The 16,885-nt window shown below is 44.4% G+C and overlaps 1 protein-coding gene across 4 annotated transcripts in view; it reads left to right on the plus strand.

Annotated features, from left to right (window-relative positions):
• The window catches only part of PRDM10 (PR/SET domain 10), a 76,033-nt gene extending 62,502 nt beyond the window's left edge, over window positions 1-13,531 (plus strand). For 3 of the 4 annotated variants that reach the window (XM_032802321.2, XM_032802324.2, XM_032802323.2), the window contains 5 exons: window positions 2,911-3,081; window positions 4,660-4,800; window positions 7,255-7,423; window positions 8,358-8,470; window positions 9,839-13,531. In XM_032802321.2, the coding sequence (XP_032658212.1) occupies window positions 2,911-3,081; window positions 4,660-4,800; window positions 7,255-7,423; window positions 8,358-8,470; window positions 9,839-10,075 (831 nt within the window). In that variant the 3' untranslated portion in view covers window positions 10,076-13,531. The remainder of the gene's footprint in view (window positions 1-2,910; window positions 3,082-4,659; window positions 4,801-7,254; window positions 7,424-8,357; window positions 8,471-9,838) is intronic. The other variant, XM_032802325.2, reaches the window with a different exon arrangement.
• The last annotated feature ends 3,354 nt before the right edge of the window (window positions 13,532-16,885 follow it).

Raw genomic sequence — 16,885 nt, forward strand, 5'->3', positions numbered from 1 at the left:
TTTATTCTTTTATGATAACACCTAAGAATACCAAACAGGACCTGGGCCTGTTGTGCTCAATAGCTGTATAAACACAAAGCAAAGAGCAGTTTTCAGCTTCATTACAATGTCACATTCTAGTATTTGAGCATTTAAATCTGCATTAAGATGTGTAAATTGTGCACTTATGTGCCTAACTGAAGTGCCCATATGCTGGAATAGGACTTTCTAGACAGAGCTCTTGATGCACACGTTTGTGCTGATACTTGAATAAAAATGCTACAATCGCAAGGAGCAGAACTTCCTCTTTATTTTTGTATCACCTGAAAATACTATTGTAGAAATCATTTTCTGGTTGACAGGGCTGGTACAAGCAGAGAAAAACAAACAGCCACTTTGCATCCTACTCTTTGGGGGAATATGAATCCCAGGCAAGATCTGTAACTCATGCAGCAGCCTTATCTGCTTCTTCAGCAGCTCGACCAGATGAGGAATAAACTCATCCCTGGCTGCCTAGGACCCTCTCTTGCTTGGCAGACCTGTAGATCATAAGGATGGCCCTTACCATTCAGTTCAGTTATACCAACAGGAAGGTTTTCAGAATGTTCCAAAAACGAACAGTTACATTTCCCAGCTGCGAATCCAGATCTCTTTTGGCTTGTGAATGAAGATGATAACAGTGTGATGTTGGTATATGGGGTTTCTCTGCACCTGGCTGAGTGAGGCTAAGGCTGAATTAAGTGGGGCACTGAGGATCGCCAAACATAGGTCCTGTAGCTGGGACTGGCTGGAACTAAGTTTGGAACCCACTAGCATAGGTAGCAAGAGTCAGTGTAGAGCTTCAGCCTTTGATTTCTGAGCCAGAGGCTGTTTCGTTTCTGATCAGCTTTACTTGATCTAAAGCAGAATGGGCACAATGCCAATCACAGAGGCAGTCTCCGCAGTGCCAGGCAGCATGAGGAATCTTGACCACCGCTTTGGAAGTTTCTGAATTCTCCTGCTTCCCTTCTGTGCAGACGGAAGAATGAAACTATTAGGTCTCTCAGCCTGTTGCAAGGCAAGAATTAAATCCCTGCACTCCAACAGCGAGGGAAGAGAGAAGGGAGATGCAATCCTTGTTCCCAGGAGCCAGGGGTGGAAAAGTGTAGAGATGTGATGACAATCTTGTGTAACTACATCTGTACAAAATAGCAAGACTACTGGCAAATGGATTAAATGGATTAAAAACTGGCTAACTGATAGGTCTGAAAATGTAACTGTAAATGAAGAATTGTCATCGGTCAGATCTGTTTCCAGTGGTGTCCCACAGAGATCAGTTCTTGGCCCTACACTATTTCACATCTTTATCAATGACCTGAAAAAAACCATAAAATCATCACTGATAAAGTTTGCAGATGACACTAAAATTGAAACAGTGGTAAATAATGAAGAGGACAGGTTAATGTTTCAGTGTGACCTAGATGCTTGGTAAACTTGGCACAAGCAAACAATATGTGTTTTAATTTGGCTAAGTGTAAATGTATACACCTGGGAACAAAGAATATAGTGCAGGCCGTTTTAATGGGATGGGGGACTCTGTCCTGGGAAGCAGTGCCTCTAAAAGATTTGAGGGATAAATTAGCTGAACATGAGCTCCCAGTGTGACTCTGTGGCCAAAAGAGCTAATGCGATCCTGGGATGCATAAACAGAGGACTCTTAAATAGGAGTAGAGACATTATTTTGCCTCTGTATTTGTGATGTGACTGCTGCTGGAATCCTTTGTCTGGTTCTGGTGCCTACGATTGAAGAAGGATGTTGATAAATTGGAGAGGGTTCAGAGGAGAGCCAAGAGAATGTTTAAAGGACTCAGAAATATGCGTTATAATGATAGACTCCAAGAGCTCGTATGCAGCATTGTTGTAGCCGTGTCGGTCCCAAGATATTAGAGAGAGACAAGGTGCGTGAGGTAATATCTTTAACTGGACACTTCTGTTGCTCAGAGAGACAAGCTTTCGAGTTACACAGAGCTCTTCTTCAGCTCTGTATAAGCTTGAAAGCTTGTCTCTCTCACCAATGGAAGTTGGCCCAATAAAAGATATTACCTCACCCACCTTGTCTCTCAAAGGGTTCTCTTTAGCTTAACAAAGAGATGGTTAAGGAGTGACTTGATCACAGTCTGTAAGTAGCTGCATGGGGAACAATATTTCATAATGGGCTATTCAATCTAGCAGGGAAAGGCATAACACAATCTAGTGGCTGGAGGTTGAAGCTAGACAAATTCAGAGTGGAAATAAGGCATAAACAATGAGAATAATTAACCATTTGAACAATTTATCAAGGGTCAATGTTTGGATGGATTCTCCATCATGGGAAATTTTAAATCAGCACTGGATGTTTTTCTAAGAATTATTCTGGGGAAGGTCTCTGGCCTGTGTTAGATGGGAGGTCAGACTAGATGATCCCAGTGCTCCTTTCTGGCCTTAGACTCTATGAACCTATGAACTGTTCTCTCACATTTACTCACCATCATGACACGGCCATTGCAGACCCTTCACAAGATGTGATTCTTTTGTGGTTGTCTGAAAGGTCAGTCTTTGGCAAGGTGGCCCACCAGCAATTAAAAGCTGAGCACAGCTGCGTCGAGTAACAGGAGAGTAACTCTAAACCTGGGAGAGAATGCAGTTCCTTCCTGTATGCCTTGTCCCTGCCAGTGGAAAGGAAAGAGAGTGAGCATGAAAATATGGGTCGTCCCCCCCGCCCGATGCAGAACAGAGCATTCCCACTGGCCTGAATGCTGACAGAATCTAATTAAGTGGAGCTCCACACACTGTAAACTCTTCTAAATTACTGACTAAGCTTCAGTGATTTTCGGTTAGGTTAAGTACAAATGTGCAAAGTATTTAGTCCAAGAGGTAATATTGCATGATGCGCTGTGTGCCTCTCTTCCTCAGACAACAGATCTGCTGACGCAAGCAATGACAGAACTGTCCCAAACCCTGACGACAGACTATCGAACCCCACAGGGAGATTATCAGCGAATCCAGTACATCCCTGTGTCACAATCCACAGCTGGCCTGCAGCAGCCCCAGCACATACAGCTGCAGGTTGTGCAAGTGGCCCAGGTAGGTAATCTACTGAGGATGTATCTTATATCTCTCCCCAAGCCGAAGTGACGCCACAGTTTTGAACACTTGAAAAAAAAACGTTGTGATGGTGAAAGGTTTTGGGTAGGTATCACCTGGAGACTGAAACTCAAGCTAAATTGCTGGTGCTGCTCCAGGGACTGCCTCTCAGGAACTGATAAATGTGGGTCAGTGAGTGACCCACTTCTGCAGTTGAGAGGAGCAATTTGACACCCCCACCCCCACCCTGAAGCCAAAATCTGAAAGTTTGGAAAGTGTTTGCTTTCCCCATGTATTAACTCTTAGAGTATTCATCCTCTGTAACATTCAGTAACCCTTTAAAAATAAATATAGACGGTAATGGGATTAGTGGAGCTGGGGAAATGGATTTCAGGCAGCTTTGCGCAACCAGAGCAGCTCCTTTAAACCCTTCAGCCTCTGATTGCTTGGGTGGATCTGAAAATGTTAAATAGCTTATATTTGAGCCTGAAATGGGGAGCTATTTCCTGTCCTTTTGTTGCTCATTTTTAGCAATGCTGCACCCCTTGTTAACAATGGCCTAAATACTGGCACCATTTGACATGAATTTATGAAGTTTTAATGATTCGGATGCTGAGATTCTGGTGCCTGCAGCTTTGAATTGATTTTAACAAGGTGTGATGTCTCTAATTAAATTACTATAATTAAGCAGAAGTTGGTGCCTCTAAGGGCTTGGCTACGCTTGCAAGTTACAGCACGATAAAGGAACCCGGGTCGCCCTAGCTCACTACCCGTCCTCACTAGCAAGGCACGTCGAGCGCTCTAACTCCGCGGCTACAGTGCTGCTGGTACTCCACCTCGGCGAGTGGAATAACGTTTGCTGCGCCCCGCAGTGCCAGTGTGAAACTCCATCTCCGCGAGAGGTGTAGCACTTAGGTGTAGTTAGATCGACATAGTGTCAGTGTGGACACTGTATTGCTTACATTGAGTGGTGCTGCCTGTCAGAAGCCATCCCACAATGCCCGCACTGACAGTTAAATCTATGCAAGTGCTCCTGGTGAGGACGCGCACCGCCAGCAAAAGGAGCATAGCGTAGACATGCAAAAACGTTTGAATTACTGTGGTGGCTGTATGTCGACTTAACGTAGGTCTACTTAATTTTGAAATGTTGACTTTCCCTTAGTCTCTCTGTGCCTGGGATCCCATCTGTACAGTGTACTTCCCTACCTCACAGGGGTGTTGTGAGAATAAATACATTAAAGATCGTGAGGCACTCAGATGCTATGGTAATTGGCACCATATAAATGATAGATTTAATAATTAGAGAATTGTCTTTTTGCGCCACTAAATTGCTCATTTACCTTCCATTATGATGCATTTTTTTAGCCCTGTTTACAAGTTAGCAACAATTCTGTTGTAATGCAGGTTACTGATCACTCCAAGTGTTGCTTATTGTTTAATATTTGTATTATGATAGTGCCCAGAGGCCCCACATCAGGATCATGGCCCCATTGCCCTAGGTACTATGCGAACAGAAAGGTGGACACAGTCCCTGCCCCAGAGAATTTACAGTTCACAGCTTTGCTTTGATTTTCCCAGGCTACCTCACCTCACCAGTCCCAGCATTCCACGGTGGACGTTGGACAGCTGCATGACCCCCAGACATACACCCAGCATGCCATCCAGGTGCAGCATATCCAGGTCACAGAGCCAGCCCCAACAACTCAGTCATCATCACAGGTATCCCACACTTTCAATGCAAAGAGCATTCTCCGTGCCAGGATGCTCAAGCTGGAGTTTTATACAGCTCTGTGCAGCTGATGTGCTGTCCGTAGGACTCTCATTGAAATCCTTAGAAGTACTGCACATGGAGCTGTTGCAGCATTAGGACCTTGAGATTATTTAAAATAGTTCTCAGATGTTCCCATTTATCACAGCATATGCACAGTAGGGGTGTAAAGACACTTGAGTGGACATATTTATGACTCCATATGGTTAAAGGGATGAAAGAAGTTCACAGATCTGCAAATACTGGCCATCCTCAGACGGAGCTCATGGGAACATGGGCATTTTAGAGAGACATTATGGACTTGGCATGATACTAGGAAATCTTGAGTTCTAATCCTGGTCTGCCATTAACCAGCTCTCTGTGCCTCAGTTTTCCCATCTGTATAATAGGGCTAATGATACTTAGAGTATTTGTTGTGTCTATACAGTGCATATTTGAAAATATAAAGTGCCTATGTACAATGGTGGTGGATATTTTAGAAATGCAGAGATAACTTATGAGACAGATGGATAACTTATTTACTAATTTATTTAGATTGTTTAAATGGGCAGTTTCTTTTTAAAAATGCAAGTCTCTTCACGTATGTACAAGATTAACATATTATTTAAACAAAAGCATTTACATGCTCTCTTGGTGCCAATAAAGGATTCTCAGGAGTCTCCCAGTCATCTGTCCTAAAACCCCATTTGGCTTCACTCCCTCCCTCAGAAACGCTTGAGGTAAAATATAGGCCCTGCAGTCATCAAATTAGGCTTTGGCCAACACAGGAGTGAGGTAATCTCAAACGCCCTTCACTGAAAAGGCTCTGCCAGCGGCCCTCTCTTACGTAAGCCAGGGGATCATGCAGAGAGGCAGTCCTGAAGATATGTACAGTCCCCACACTGCTCTCTAGCTGCTTGTTTTAAAGCAGTGATGACTAATGGCACAGGTATTCCCAGGGTCTGAGACCAATAATGAATTATTTCTGTTACACACTGAAACTATCTGAAGAAGAATTAAAGTCCTTTTCCTAAGTGTCAGAAAGTTCAAAATTCAACTCTTGTTGCCCTAGAAAGTGTTCAGTTTGTAGTACTGGTCTTTTCTGAGCAGTTAAAAGACTTGTACAGTTTCTGGTTCTGATACCGGCTCCCTGCCCCAGACTTGCCGCATGACCTTGGGCAAATCACATCTCTCTACCTCTGTTTACCTATCTCTGAACTGGATCGAATAATACTGACTGAGCACACAGAGAGGTTGTGAGGCTAAATCCATTAATATTTGCAAAGGGCCTTGAGCTCCTTGTGTTGAAGGAGCTATAGAAGGTCAAAGCATTATTATTATTATGGTGACTAGTGGTAGAGCAGGACTTCTTTGTAAACATGCTACTAAGTTTATAGTTGTCCACAGAACAGGTGCAGCATGGGTGACAGCAGTGCAAGATATTCCCATGCTGTTCTGCCACCCGTGACCTGGTATGAGAGAGATCTAAGGATGAGAAAGGAGTTTATGCTCCATGCGCATTCATTCAGAGCTTGGCCTCTTCTGAGACTGCTGGTTGTGGGAGTGGTTATGATATGGACATTTTTTCAATTAGGAATGACTCTGGGAACCCACTGATTCCTGTGCCAAAAGACAGCTGCAAATGTACAATAACTATTGATCGCTGCCGACTTGGGCTGAGGTTTGCACTATCAACTAAAGGATTAATCCGATAGTATCCTAATACTAAGGGTATGTTGACACTACCCACCGGATCGGCAGGCAGTGATCGATCCAGTGAGGGTCAATTTATCATGTCTAGTCTAGACACGATAAACTGATCCCTGAGCGCTCTCCCGTCGATTCCTGTACTCCACTGCCGCGAGATGCACAGGTGGAGTCGATGGGAGAGCAGCAGTAGTCAGCTCACCCCAGTGAAGTCACCATGGTAAGTCGATCTAAGTATGTCGACTTCAATTACATTATTTACGTAGCTGAAGTTGCGTAACTTAGGGTATGTCTACACTACGTGCCGGATCGGCGGGTAGTGATCGATCTATTGGGGATTGATGTATCGCCTCTCATCTAGACGCGATACATCAATCCCCGAACGCACTCCCTGTCGACTCCGGAACTCCACCAGGGCAAGAGGCGGAAGCGGAGTCAACGGGGGAGCGGTGGCAGTCAATCCCGCACCACAAGGACGCAAATTAAGTCAATCTAAGTTGATCTAAGATACGACGACTTCAGCTATGCTATTCTCGTAGCTGAAGTTGCATATCTTAGATCGATTCCCCACCGCCCCAGTATAGACCAGGCCTTAGATCGATCCCCCCTCCAGTGTAGACCAGGCCTAAGAGGAACATACCTCCAGCAGTACAAATGCATGTAAGCCGTATCCTGCTGGCAGATAAATAATTATGTCTGTTTTCATGGTGGTGGTCTAGGTGGGAGCTCAGCCATTGAGTCCCTCATCACAACAGTCTCAGCAGGAACTCAGCCCCTCCCAAATGCAAACGACGACATCAGCACCAAGCCAAACTCTCCAGCAACAGCAAGGATCCTCAGTCCAGCACACGTATCTACCCAGCACATGGAACTCATTTCGTAGCTACCGTAAGTATCAGAAATGGAGGAAGGTCAGCAGTCCCATTAACTCCCTTTGGGACTGGATTCAAGTCTCTTAGCCCCTTTTCCTCCATTTCCCCAGCTGTAAAATGGGAAGTGCAACACTTCCCTACTTCACAGAGGATTAGGAGGATTCATTAGTTAATGCTCATTAAGCTCTTTGAAGGGGAACAGGGCTATATAAATACAAACTATTATTATTGGACTTTCCCCTTTCCAGGGTGGAGTCACACCCTTGTGTTTTAAGTGGTCTGTTTTAGCAGGCTGGTTTCTCTTTTCCAAGGGGAGTGCATTTGGCAAGAATAAGTCTGCCTTGGAGAATGGATTGTTTAAATGCAGAGGAAAGCCCTCACGCATTCCGAAAAGGCTCATTTAGGAGAGGGTGACACAAAATGGACTTTTCACATCTGATGTCAGGTACCTTCCTGTGCAACTCTGGCCAGCAGCTCTCTGAATTCTGGAGCAACACATCCTTGAGGAATACTTCCATGTATGGCAACAATGGATATGATGGCTGTGGACTAAAGAGATCCTGAGATGATGTCAATTGGTGTAGCTCCACTGAAGTCAATAGGACGATGCTGATTTTCACCACCTGAGGATCCAGCCCTAAGTGTCTGATTGTTTTTTCCACAGGAGCTTAGACTTTGCCCAGATACCCAGAAGCCCAACACTTAAATTGTACAACCGGCGTCAGTTGCTGCCTAATCTTAAAGCCTTGGAGACTGGGTGCCAGCATGCAACTTCCATCTTCATTTAAGCAGCTGCACTGCACTTCATGCTGAAACTTGTACTCTTTGCCAGTCAGCCTTACTTCTGCGTTAAAATGGGGATAGTCACAGGCTCCACTGTAGCACTCTTGGGCTTTATCCATACTAACCTCTGAGAGTCTTTAACTGTATTTCTCGATCCTCTCTTTTAGCATCGGAAATTCAGATGATGGCCATCCCACAGGGTCAGTATGTGATCGCAGAGACAGCGGTAGGCACTCCTGTCACCACAGTGAACACAGGGCAAGTGAAAGCAGTCACTCAGGTAAGCAGAAGGAAGGCAGTCTTTGTTCTGGGAGGATGAATTAGAGATAAAGCTCTCGGTCTGAACACATGAAAGAAACACCAAAAGAAATGTCGGAGGGACGCAAAGTAGGAAACGTGGTGTCATACCAAGGATATATGTAACGGTGTTTTCTGAAGTTACGTGCCTTACAACTGATAAAAACTGAATGTGTGTGTAAGTGACAGAGAGATAGAATTGTATGATCTAAAAGATCATAGGCCTTCTGCAACACTTGTACCAAGTACCATATTGGGGCAGTGTCCATAGCTACGCTTGCAACCCTTAGTTACATAACATGCTGGGACTCCGGCAGCCCAAGGCTGAGGAGCAATGTGGCATTGTTCTTTAGGGTCCAGGAGGCAAGAAATGATCTGTTTGGTGGGAAGGTGTCAGTCATCTACTTCAAGGGAAAACACAGTTAATTATTTATGTAGTACCACAATCCCTATGAGGTGGGGTAGCAAGGTGATCTGCCCCTTTAAGGGGCTGCAGAGCTGAGGAGCAGCAAGCCCTGGCCTAAGGAGAAGCCTGGCAGGTAGGAACTGGGAATCAAAGCCAATCATTAGCTGCTGCTCTGCTGGATATGCTGATCACCCTGCTACACACAAGTGAAAATGAAGAACCCTGTACCAAAGCATTTACAGTCCAATGCCACTGTTTGGCTGACATATACTCGTATGAGTGGCTTTACATGAGCAAATAGTTCCATTTAGCTCATCAGACTGAGTCCAGTAGGACTATTCCCTTGCATAAACGATTGCAGGATTAGGGCCCAGATTAGTAGTATTGATTAGTTGTAATACTTGAGATAGGTAAATGTGTATTAAAGCCGGCTACAGATAAAATGAATTTTCAAAACAGTTTTTAGAAACTTTTGTCATTGTTAAACTCTTTGCATAAATGAATGGTGTGAATGGATTCAGTGAAAGCTGCCATGATACTCATATTGTCTAGCAGGAGATCCAACATACTAATATAGGATACAGAAAATGCAGCTCCAACTGGAATCTATGGGAAAATAGGAGACTTTTAGAGTTATTGTAAAGTAAGTTAGTTATTTTAATTTTTTGCATGGGTGGATTAATTATATAGTTGGTTTTAGCCAATGTTAAATTAACCCTTTTTTATAGTAGTTAAATGAGCCTTACAGTTTTGAAAGTATCCTGTTTGTGTTTTTATTCTGTAAACGTTTGAATTCAATACAGTTTAATTTTATAATCGCTCATTCATATAGACAGTATTCCCCAGTGCTGAGACAGAAAGTTGTAATAAGAAGGAGTGAGAGAAAGACGGCTATTCTGCTGGTCTGAAATATCACTGTAACTTGTGCTTCTACTTTCTGTGCAGACCCATTATGTGATATCTGAAGGTCAACCCGATCTGGATGTAAAACAGAACTCTTCACTCTCCAGTGGGGTGCAAGTGGGTGTGTCTCAGCCATCAGCGCACTGTGATCCCTTGGAATCACAAACAACCAATCAACAGCAAACCACACAGTACATCATCACTACAACCACCAATGGGAATGGGGGCAGTGAAGTGCACATCACTAAACCAAGAACTTTCTCCACAGAGCACGAATGAAGAAATCCCATTGTGTCACCTGACTTTAAGAACAACCTGTCCCCCAAAACATCTGGGTGTCCTAGAGCTCATTATGTTTTAAAGTATTCATTCACATAACTTCAGCTAGAATCTTGGAGCTCTTGCTGATGCTTTATAAGGGGGTTTAGGTCGCAGCAACAACTAAAAAATACCCTCAAAACCCTTTGGGAATGGTGTCGTCTTATGCAAATCTTCAAGAAAAAGGAAAAAATGAGAAGCGGAAACTGTGCTTGCCCAGAACTTGACTTTTTGGCATGTCTGATGACCCTTATTTTTCCTTTGTGGAAGTATCACAGTATACAACATTTATTATAAAGGTGGGGGAAAATACTTGCCAAACAAATAGCTAACAGCAGATTATGCCCCATGTACATTTCTACCATCTGCAGTTAAACAAACATCATGTAAACTGCCTGTGGTATTCGCTGTATGTCAGAACTGCTCCCTGTGTCTTTATTTTTAAATGGCCAAGGAAGAAGGGAATATACCAGCTAGATAAAGAGTAGACCACCCGGAAAGAAGGAGCAGCAGCAAATCGGTGACTCCTTGTGTGCACGTGAGTGTGAGAGGGACAGATGTAACAATGAAGCTGTGAAACTGTGCAGAAGCAGTCAATTAAATTATTATTTAGCAACCTTTTAGAACTGTTTACATGCTGTCTGCGCTGCCCTGCCAAGAAGTTCTGGGGAGAAGGAAAGATGCAGTCTTGAGACCTCAATGTTTGGAATTGAAATCCTAATAGCACATGACGGTAACACTGAGCCTATACTGTGTTTTTCCCTACACTCACAGGGAACTCTTGTTTTCCCTTGTAAACCAATAAAAGGCTCGGTAATGTTTAGACTTCTATAGTAGCTTTGTGCTGTGACCCCTAATGATGGTTGTATGAAGAGAGAATGGGGGGAGGGAGTTTAAAGAAATTGATTTTTTTTAAAAAAAACTTTTCTTTGTTAGTTTTAAAATAAAAGGGCACTCTGAACTCTGTGCCTTACAATTGCCGTTTGAAACTCACTTTAACCTGCAGTGTCAGAAGAGAACCTTTGTAACCTGCTCCCTGTGTACACACTTTTTGCAGACGTGGTATACTTATCTCTAAGGCTGCCTCAAAATTTAATTTCTTTTCCCTGTGAAGGTTGAATGGAAAGTTGGTTGCTCTGATAAAGCTGGTTGGTCTGATTTTCCATGTACCTTGTGCTGCAATTCCTGTGGACTGTTTCATAAAATGACCAGCCTTGGACTCAGGAAACACAAAAAAAGAATGCTCGTGGACCACTATTATAGGACAATGAAAGCCATCTCAAAGGATTGCTTGATCTGGCAGACCTGGTCTTTTACAGAGCTTGTGTTATGGTTTGGGACCAGGAGACAGGGAAGCTGTGTCTTTAAAGCAGTTTATTTTTTCTTACATTGCTCCCCTTTAAGGGTCTGTTTGTTTGTTTTTAAACCAAGGGGAAGGAGGTAATTTTTATTCTGGTTCTTAGAAGGATATCACCACAGCTCCACAGACTCTATATGCCTAAATCTTTACTGACTCTGCTTGAAAAGCTACCCCAGAGTGTCAGTGTCTAATAGGATACATTGTAAACTTTGGTCTTAATGGCCTTTTGTGACATAATAATTAACAGATGAAATCTCTATTTTGAACAACTTTTCTTTGGTGCTACACTGAAGATCCCTTGCTTACACAAGTGTGCCTGTTGGTTTTGGTGGGGCTACTTGTGAGTGTGTGTAGGAGTTGCAGTAGCAGGCCCGATGATGCCAAGCCTTAAACTGAAGTCCCAATTTAAAACCGTAACTGGACAACTACTTTATGGCAAAGCCTGGTGACACATATTGCTATGGTAAATAACATATCCGTTCATATGGAGTGGAAGCAATGGCTGTGCATGATGAGATAAACCCTGTTTAAATATTGGCCGGCTCAGCACTGCTTTAGGGTAGTCTTGAAGTGATTGGCCAAAATGTAGACTAAATTGGTACCTGGGATCTTCCTGCTTTGACTGTCCCGAAATGCTGGAGCATTAAGAAATTAGGAGCTTGGGTTCTGCTCCAAAGCCCATTGAAGTGAATGAGCATCTTTCCATTGACTTCATTGGGTCTTTGGATCAGGTCCTTTCTTTGCAGCGGTGCTGAGCAACGGTCATTCCTATTGATTCCAACTGGAGCTGTACATGCTGAACACTTCTGGAAATCAGGCCCTTGGTATGTTGTTTGTGTAGGAGAAAAGAAGGAAGCTCACTGGCCTGACTTTGCCTCAGAGCTTCTTATTAAAAAAAAGAGGCTTTTCTCAGATTGCCAGATGATCTACTGACTAAAAATGAAGATATACACGTTCCTCTATACACTCCTACAAATTTAAAGTCAGATATGTGGTACAACATATAATGAGAAGTAGGTGATTTGAAAATGTCACATGGTAAATAGTTACTGTTTTTACAGGAGTCTTTTAAAGTCTTTAAAGGTCCAGTTTCCAGATATGGAGAATAAGCCTTTAAACCATTGCAAATGTAGGCTTTAAAAAACAAGGTTTTCTTCAACTCTGTTTAGAAACCATCACTTAATAGGGACGCTTGTTCTTGTACCAGTTACTTCAAGTTAAAAACTAGCCCGTTGTTATGGAATGCAGTTTGAAAATGACCTTTTTGAGCTTGTATCTTGTTTATCGAGGATTTTTGTCCTGTGTCTCACAGAGGCACAACATACAAAACCACCAGCCAGAAACCAAAGAAAGCGATGGTTCACTCTGTGTCTCAAATTAATGATGTTAATTAATGAGAATACAATATATACAAAGAGAGACATAATCTTCCCTGGGAATAAAGCATCATGCATTTTCATTCCAAAGTAATGAATTATAATGATTACACAGATCTGGGGAGAGAACAGAAATTTGGTAGTGAAAAACAGTCCTACAGTTGGGTCTGTAGTGCAGGGCTTCTCTTAAAAATGAAAATCTGTTTCTATGGCTGTGTGCAGACCTGCAGTACAGAAAACATATGAATTTCTTTTCTTTTGCTGGAGCCAGCCCAAAGATCTCTGTCTCCTAAATAATGTCCCATCAGAGCTTAATTCTGGAGTACCCTTCATTGTCACTGAGAGCTAAAGGCTGTCCTAAGAATTACATGCTGGGTGCTCCGTTTGGCTTCCATTGGGTACCCCTGCTCATGCATCTGAGCGCAGAAGTTGGCCCTGATTCTCTGCTCTCCAAAAGAATGTTACTTGCTTCTTTCCAAGAACTGTTAAAACACCTGGAACTAAATCTGGGTTTTGTGAGACACTGAAGCTGACTGACTAGTTGCATCATTCTGACCCTGTTCTGTTATTTAAATGTGTATGTTTATTGTACATTCAGTGACTGTTATAGTGTTAATAGTATTGTGCTACTTGGCAGGTGTAAAAACAAAATTAATAAATTCTTCTTTTTTAAATACTGAACATGATTTGTGCATTCATGAGAGTTGCAGCAGCAGCTGCTGTAGTCAAATATGATTCAACTTACACCTGTAAGTTACTTGTTTTAAGCTTCCAGACCCCTAATTTCCAGTTTTTGCATTCAAGGTGTTTAATAATTCTGCCCTTCCGTACTTCTGTTCTTGGGTCTTTTTGTATTATCCTCCACTATGCCATATACTGATTGTATAATTCTCCAATAAACACCTCCTCATCTTCTTCCATGCTGCCTCCCACCCATGCATGAAAAGTCCACCCATAGCTCATGTGCAAGGCCACTGTCTTTGCCTTGATCAAATCCTTCCTCAAGACCCAATTTATCAGCGTAATTTGGTATTGTCTTTATTCTATAGATAGCCACTAAATGTCATACAATTTTTGGTAGCATCCTAATCATACACCTAGACCATGTCTACACTAGAGACCTTATAGCGGCGTAACTGTACTGCTGCAACTGCACCACTGTAAGATCTCCCATGTAGCTACTCTATGCTGATGGGAGAGAGCTCTCCCATCAGTGTAATTAAATCACCCCCAACAAGCAGTAATAGCCATAGCATGGTGTGGTGGCTACTGGAAATCAGTAGATAAGCAGTTCAAATCCATCCTATGTCACTAGTGGCTAACGGCTGATACCATGGGATGATTCTTTGGTGACCTTTGTGAATATGGGTGTCAGTCCAGTTCTTCATGACAGATGTCTGCAATACCTGGGGAAAAAACATGTCCAACCCTTGTTGGCAGTCTCAGCAGTATGAATGGAATGGCCCATGGAGGCACCTACCCACTCCTCCCCAGATCTCTCTAGGTTAGGGTTCAAGCACACTGACCAGATAGTGTGGAAAAGCTTTCACTGCTGCTACCCAAGTTGTATCTGTGCTGGAGAATCTGAAGACATGAGGTTCCTGGGCTGTCAATCTGGTACCTTTTCACCAAAACTAAAGTAAGTGATAGGAAAGAAAATAAAAGTCTTTGTTTTTTTGGCTCCCTGGCCTGGCAGGGGCTGTGAGAACTACATACTTCTCATCAGCAGCCCTGCCAGCAAGAATGGGGCAGATTCTGAAGGTACTGCTGCTTGGGCCTTTGGGACTGGAGAGATGGTAGCTATGATACAGGGGGTATGAAGAGGGGATGGGGAGCAGGAAAGATCCTCATGGTTCTGTAAGAGATGTTGGAGATGGGAACCCCATAACTGAAGTGTTTACAAAACGTTTTGAGGCCTAGACAAAAAAAAAGGAAATACAGACTATGTTGGTATAACCAAAGATTACATTCAGTGAGCTAAAAAGAAATGAAAGGATCCCTGTGTCTCGCTGAAGAGTCACATATGGCATTAGCCTCTTGATGGTATCTTTTCTGCAGAAGGATGTACAGATCCAATGATGTAATAATTAATGCAGTCCTTCAGAAAAATGATAGGACTTCATAGCTGAAAAATCAGAGGGGCTTTAATTGAGGAAGGGAAATAAAATGAGTTTAAACCTGGGCACTGTAAAAAGTGGTCTGATTGTGTGTTTTAATGATGGGAGCTAGTAAGGAACCTCCCCTAACGTCATGCTATTGCATAATTGTCTACTATAGAGAAAATTCCTTCCTCCAAAGCACTTGGCAACAGATATTGTAAGTAAGGCTACAAATCTGTTATGAATTCTGTGATTTTATGAGACGTCTGTGATTTCTTGAAAATTCCAATAATTCAGCCCCGGGCAGCAGCGCTCCGGCTTCGGCTTCAATAAATCTATGATTTATTGTTTATTGTCGATGTCGTGTCTCTGACTTTTAATAAAAATACCTGTGCTAAAATCATAGCCTTAATTATAAGAGAAAAGATGCTGGATTAAATGGATCTGAGATAGTGTGGCGACTCTTATGTTCTTAAAGGGTGTAACTGGTAACTAAGGTGGGGAAAAGGGAATGAAATGGATTCCATGGGAGGAGCGCAGGGGACCACCTACATAACTGCTGCAGCTGAACTGATTCCCAGCGAAAAGCTGCCCTCATCAAAGAGCCTTGTACATGTCTGTAAAGACAGGTTTAGCCTGGTCTGGCAGCTGTCCAGGTGGCTCAGTCACAGCATGTGATAAACCAGTTTTGGCTACAGAAACTCATCAAGCATGTTTAGAGACCTTGGAACTAGCAAGTGCAAAGTCACCCCTGCAAGGAGAATGCTGAGAAAAGCTCAGACTCTGTAAGACCCCCCCATATATCTACACACACCCCTCCACACCAACGCACCTCCCCACACACCTATGCACCCCCCTCCCCACCAATGCACCTCCCCCCACATCTGTACACCCTCTCTGCACAATGCACCTCTCCCCATATCTATACACCCCCTCTGCACAATGCACCTCTCCCCACATCTGTACACCCCCTCTGCACAATGCACCTCTCCCCATATCTATACACCCCCTCTGCACAATGCACCTCCTCACCCTACATTCTGTACACCCCCTCTGCACAATGCACCTCCCCCCAACCATTGTACTGCCCCTCTGCACAATGCACCTTCCCCCCAGCATCTGTACACCCCTCTGCACAACTGCACCTCCCCCCAATCTGTACACCCCCTCTGCACAGAGGCACCTCCCCAATCTACACCCCCTCTGCACAATGCACCTCTCCCCATATCGATACACCCCCTCTGCACAATTGCACCTCCCCCCACATCTGTACACCGCCTCTGCCAGTGCAGCCTCCCCCCAATCTGTAACACCCCCTCACGCCACAGTGGCACCCTCCCCCCACCTTACTGCACCCCCAGTATAACACTCGCCCCCTTTCACAGCTATGCACCCCACTTCCTCGCTCAAACCCCTGGTTCTATCTTTCGCCGGGCCGCCCCTGCGCTCCCTGCCCCGCCACAGGGCTGCAGCAGCTAGTTCGAGCCACGCCCCCTCGTGACATTACGCTGCGTAGAGAGGCTTGCCGCGCAGACGCTCGAATTGCGGTGCGCCGGAAAGAGGCAGGTTGCGCATGGTTACGAAGGTTCCGTCAGGCTCTCTGTGGAGCTCCGCTTCCGGGCACCTTGCTCGGGCTCTGTGCTCTGAGGGGAGAGGGTGCGCCCGCGCACGCGGCCTCCCGCCCCCCCTGACCCCCGACCTGCAACCTTCCCTGGGAGCTGCCCCCCTCCCCACGAAACTTAGAGCTGGTGAGCCGGTGCGCCGGAGCGGTTCGTGGAGGCAGGGCCTGTGGGGGGCACGGGAAGCAGGGCCAAGGCCGCCGGGGGCCTGGACGCGAGGGGGCAAGGGCCTACTGAGCCGGGGGTCCTTGGGGCGCTCGGAGCAGGGACAGGGGGCCTGGGAGGGAGACACGTCTGAGGCGGAGGGCAAGGACCGC

Source organism: Chelonoidis abingdonii, chromosome 18 (assembly GCF_003597395.2).
Source record: "Chelonoidis abingdonii isolate Lonesome George chromosome 18, CheloAbing_2.0, whole genome shotgun sequence".
Taxonomy (NCBI): domain Eukaryota; kingdom Metazoa; phylum Chordata; order Testudines; family Testudinidae; genus Chelonoidis; species Chelonoidis abingdonii.